Below are 5,329 nucleotides of genomic sequence, written 5' to 3'. Positions count from 1 at the left end.
ACCCGCTTCGGTAAGTTAAACATTCGATTCCTTCATCATAAACTTCAACTCTGTATATAGCCGTTGAGTAAAACTGTTTGTGCTACTCACATTTGTTTGTTTGTATGTTTATTTTTTCCATTTTCATTCATTCGAATCAATTGATCAAACTTTATGCACTTTTCACACACCCAGGGTGAGGTCAGAAACAGAAGGACAAACATTTAATCACTACAGACGGACACACAATGAGACAGTCAAAAATGATCAAATCAAGAAATGCTGAAATAAATAATTACTGAGATAGATTAGGAAATCAATTCCAGGATGAATGAGGTCAGTCAGAGGAACCCAGACCTACTGACTGTACTGTGCTTAAAGGATCTTTGGGCGACTCCTACACTACAAACTCTCTGGTTCCCGCCCCCCTTTGCAGTCTGTTATGGTTACAGTGGACAGAAGAGCCTGACTCACAGAGCCGGGGCGGTGTTCGCGTATAAAAACCTCTGCTGCTTTTCTCTCAGTCTCCTGCACACGTTCTGCCCTCTCCTCTGCCAGAGATTCCTCGCGTTTATCCACGGTAAGAGCTAAGCTAACCTACTAACAGGCTGCTGCTCTCTTACAGGCGGGGGGCCCTGCAGTGATTGTTAGAGCACTAATAATGTTGAATCGTTAATATATGTATGTGTGTCAGAGCTAAATCCAAAATAACACAACTTGTAGAAATGCTCCATAACTTTTAACAACTTTCTGACACAACTTTTAGAACTTTAGGCCTGTATGCGTTAAAATAAACCCATATTGTGTGTTTTTTGCTGCCTGTTGAAGTGCATTGTAGGGTAAAATAAGGGTGTGGTTGTGGCTGTGGGCACTGTCCTCGTCTTTACTTCAATCCTACCACTGTGGGCCTCTTCATTTCTCATCTAGTTCAACTTTTCCACTCAGCCTCCCACATCAATGACACAGTCTCAGTTTTTCCTTCTACTTCTCCATTTTTCTCAAGTTGTTGCTACAACAAAGCATAATCAGGAGGATTGGGGGGTTTTTCTGTCAACATGAGGCAATGGCTCCTATCTTGCTGACTAACAACTTAATAACATACCCTGCATAATAACTGCTTGTGAACTTTACTCATTGGTTTAAAGGGTGGCGAGAGAAAGCAAAGAGGGAGGTACCTATAATTAATTTGGGTTAAAGTATTTTGATGAAGATTTAAAAAGATGTAATTACTTTCTGGATGTTCTGTCAATGTTAACACATTAATGTGAAAAGTTTAGCATGCTAACATTACATAATGCATTAACTAATGTGATTCAAAAGCCTCTCTCCTCTAGAGGGTCACTAAATTCAAAGCACTGCATTATGAGATCTTGTACTGCGGTCAACAATGCAGAACTGCAAAAGCAAAAAGGATGACCAAGGAGAGTCATCGTCACATTTTGCTTTAAAAAAACACAAGTTTGGGTAAAACTAAGATAGCAGGTAGCCGACTTATTGTAACGGTGAATTGTCCTTCCATCAGTTTAACATTTCAAAATTAAGTTTGAACAAAATTACTTCTTTTAAACCTTCTGGAATATGAAAACCTGGAAAACTTGACATGAGACGATAAAACATTTTCTTAAATATTTACTGAAAACATGCAATTTTTACATTTCAAGCCTGCAAAGTTAATCACACTGCAGCAGTGACTTCAATTGATCAAATGTTTCAATCGATCAAAAGCGATACTTTTCATTCTCTTTACCGAATTAATAAACGCAGCTCTGGTCTTTAGGGAGTTCGTTCTGCACCTCCTCGAAGTTTCATTTGAGTTTGACCGTTTTTCCTCTGCGCCGTCTTCACCTTTCAGTCCTCACCCATTCCCAGCAGCCATGCCCTCTGACCTGGAAACAGCAATGGAGCTGCTCATCGTGGTGTTCCACCGTTACGCCTCCAAGGACGGCCGAGCAGGGACTCTGAGCCGGCGGGAGCTCAGGCAGCTGATGGAGAACGAGCTGTCTAACTTCCTTAAGGTGCGAGAAAGAGCTTGAAAACGTCTCTAGCGCTTCTGATGAAGTGCAAGATTTTTCACTTTCGATCTCTCTCTGTCCGTCCATGCAGTCTCAGAAGGACCCTGGTGCCATCGATAAGATAATGAAGGACCTGGACGCCAATGGTGACGGCCAGGTGGACTTTGAGGAGTTTGTTGCTCTGGTAGTTGGACTGTCTGTTGCCTGTGAGCAGTGCTATAAGATGCACAAAGGACTGAAATAGTGAAAGTGAAGATTAATGCACCAAGAATATTTTTTTGTAAAGATTGTTTTGTCAAATAAACTCATTGGATGATTTTAAACTTTCAGGCGTTCCTGCTTGTTACAAATGTGTGTAATGTAGATATCACTTGAAAAGTGTTTTCCTTTGGTTTTTACACCAATTTTTAAAGCAGCACACATCAAAATGCTCACAGGCGACTCTTCCATTTTACAGTTTTTTTAGACTGAAGGGTCAGTCTGGCTGGTTTTAGTTGCTGTTCTCTTGGATGTCTTTGTGGTTCTCCACTTTTAATTTCAAACTGAGTAATATTACTAGAGCAAGTTACTAAGTGGCACAATATCTACATCCAAGGTGAATGGAGGGAAATTATACTTATTGCATGGTTCTGCACAAAAATGAACATATTTAGAGTAAAGTGTGACGAGAACTTAAACTTTTGAGACCGAATTCTACTAAGATTGATCAGACATCATCCTGACGTCTTGATGGCTTCTAAGGTTTTTTTCCTCACTGACTCACCGGTCTCTGCTCGCCCAAGTGACCCAAGCATTGGGGTTGGAGACGTCAAGAGGGTATCAGACACAGACCAGCAGTAACTTGAGAAATTCATAATATTAGAAGGCTAATGAGATAAGGAAATGCTCGTTGCTTTTCTGAACTACACTGGTTAGGCAGTTACTCAACTGCCACCCAAGACTTAATCCCATTTATTTACTTTAAGGCATTTCAATTTAAAAAAGATTCATTCACATCTAGATTTATCCCACTGCCATTTCAAATACTTTCTAAATTTCTAACTTAGTCAAAGAAGACTATTCTTCTAAAAGACCAAGATTTAATCAATCTAATATGAACAATAGTGATGAGGAAAGTCATAAATTTTACATATTTTGACTATTCCACCTACAGGAATTGGAGTTATTTTGGACAAACAAATGTTGCAGAAACACAGACATTTTAAGTGGCCTGAGGCAAAACAGTTATTGCAGTTTAAAGGTCAAAGTTGAAAAATATTTTCAAGTCTGACCAGTGTGTACTGGATCTGTAAAAACTGCCTTAATTTTAAGGTTTTTGACTTGAACATAGATTATACTCAAACCTTAACTTTAACAACTTTTACCTCCTCATAAAACTATTTATGTGGATCAATCTCTTGGCAAGAGTGCCAGTGAAACTAGGTGTGATTATGTGACTCCCACCCGTATTTTATGCCTCTCTAACTCTGGATAAAGAGGCGAACTTTGCTTCCTTGCTTCATAAAATCCTGCTTATCGCTGCCCAGAGGAATCTGCAGAATGTTCCAGGCTCAACACACCCTGTTGTGAAGTACAGCTACTCAGCTGATGTTGCAACTTTCAACACAATGATGCAAAAGACGGACGAAAGTTAAATGGGAACGAGGGTTGCTTTAGGCACAGTGTAGAAACGAAGCGACAGAGTCACAAGATGCATTCAATCAGTCGAGTGTTTTCATTGTGACTCATATCTGGTGAAAGAGAGGAAAAGGCCAGCTCTTCTGCTCCCCTCCCTTCCCCATCCACCCCTGAACAACACAGTCAGCCAGGAAGAGCTTCTCTTTTTTTTCAGTTTTTCGTCAATGAAATCAATAATTTAGATAAATGAAACGACAAATTCTTGGTGTTTTAGAAAGGTTTCTGCCAGTGGAATCTCAACTCCTTGCTTGAAATATTAAACTCAGGGAGAAAATACCCCAAATCCTAATGGGGAGGGCTCTCTGATTTATCAGTCTTCATGGCAACAGGGCAAACAGAGCGGTCGCTATGTTACCGGTTTCTGACTGTGTATGTCTGTATGTGTATATGCATATGCGTGTGTGTGTGCATGTGTGTGTGTGTGTGTGTGTGTGTGTGTGTGTGTGTGTGTGTGTACAGAAGCACCACACCCATGTGACCCACCGCTGAGTTTAGACTCGGGTTTTCCAGCTTGATTCACTGTTTTCACACCAAGCTCTGTTGCTGTGCAGAGTCTTTTTATACTCTCATCAACTTCATATAAGAGCTATTAATGCAGCGTCGCTACATTAATATAATGCAGTGGTGCTGAGTCAGATGTGTAGATATGAAGTAAAGACATTAAGTTTGTCTACTTGATGAAATTTTCATATTAACGGAAATGGATTCAATGAAATCATGACCTTTGCTCCGGGCCCTTTAGAATAAGATAAGCCTTCACACTCTCAGTTTTACTATTGCTGTAGGCACTCCTTGTCAGGGAGTGTGCACTGTGTGAGCTGCTGCAGAGTTAGCAAACATTCAGACCTTCACGCCATACCTGGCTTAAGACAGGCAGGAGCCCCCTCATTACTAAAGCAACACTTCTTTGTCTGAACATGTTAATCTTCCCAGATCTACTGTGAAGCTTTCGTGGGACATTATGTCAAGCTTCTGCCAGCTGGAAACGGTCTGTAAGTGTGTGAAGGCCTTCAGAGTTTAAGAAACAAAATTAAATGCCATTTTCAGATCTGATTTAGTCTTAATATAATGCAACCATTTAAGCAATTGTTCGTGTTACTTTACGCTTCTGTATTGCGGTTTTGTTTTATTGCTAAGTCTTAAAACAAACCAAAAGTAAAATAACTCTAAGTTTAGTGAAACATCAACAAAAGTTAAAATTTGAGCCTAAATGGTTACCTGATCTGATCGGCAAGCGGCTTTTATTAGGAAAAATAATTAAATGCTTTAATGAATTTCAGAGGACCTCCATGGAAAATAAACTGTTCATATTTTAAAGAAACATCGACACCTTGATGCCAGTTAACTTTGGCTTTTAGACCTCAGGCTACAAGTACAGGTTTGAGCCACTAGATGGCAGAAGAGCTTAGATACAACTTAGATACCAGCTCCTTAAAATTAGCTCCTTACACAGTAACTTACTTAAAAGTTGCAAATATGTTAAGAGGGATATTAAATCTGTTTTTAATACATTTTTCAGCGTCCATTGATGTTTCTTTCCAGCTCGTTGGTAAAAAATAATAATAAACAGAGCAAAGAAGACAAAGTCTGACTATATTTATTTACACATGAACAGTGGTGGAGAAAGTACTCAAAAAATGTACTTAAGTAAAAGTACAAAT

The 5,329-nt window shown here is 39.5% G+C and overlaps 1 protein-coding gene across 1 annotated transcript; it reads left to right on the top strand.

Annotated features, from left to right (window-relative positions):
- Nucleotides 1–451: 451 nt before the first annotated feature.
- LOC106954697 (protein S100-A1-like) lies at nt 452–2,317 on the top strand. Its single transcript, XM_015044397.1, has 3 exons — nt 452–559; nt 1,832–1,994; nt 2,083–2,317. The coding sequence occupies exons 2-3, from the start codon at nt 1,854–1,856 to the stop codon at nt 2,233–2,235; spliced, it is 294 nt and encodes a 97-aa protein (XP_014899883.1). The 5' UTR covers nt 452–559; nt 1,832–1,853; the 3' UTR covers nt 2,236–2,317.
- The last annotated feature ends 3,012 nt before the right edge of the window (nt 2,318–5,329 follow it).

Source organism: Poecilia latipinna, unplaced genomic scaffold (assembly GCF_001443285.1).
Source record: "Poecilia latipinna isolate Pla-1442-1.1 unplaced genomic scaffold, P_latipinna-1.0 Scaffold673, whole genome shotgun sequence".
Lineage (NCBI taxonomy): Eukaryota > Metazoa > Chordata > Actinopteri > Cyprinodontiformes > Poeciliidae > Poecilia > Poecilia latipinna.
The sequence above is the reverse complement of the archived record's forward strand: the minus strand, read 5'-3'. Positions and strand labels throughout refer to the sequence as shown.

What these genes read in the sequence shown, in the direction of transcription:
- LOC106954697 (XM_015044397.1), top strand. Translation starts at nt 1,854, where the DNA reads ATGCCCTCTGACCTGGAAACAGCAATGGAGCTGCTCATCGTGGTGTTC. An exon ending in AGCTGTCTAACTTCCTTAAG is followed by an intron (nt 1,995 to 2,082) that starts GTGCGAGAAAGA and finishes CCGTCCATGCAG; the next exon opens with TCTCAGAAGGACCCTGGTGC.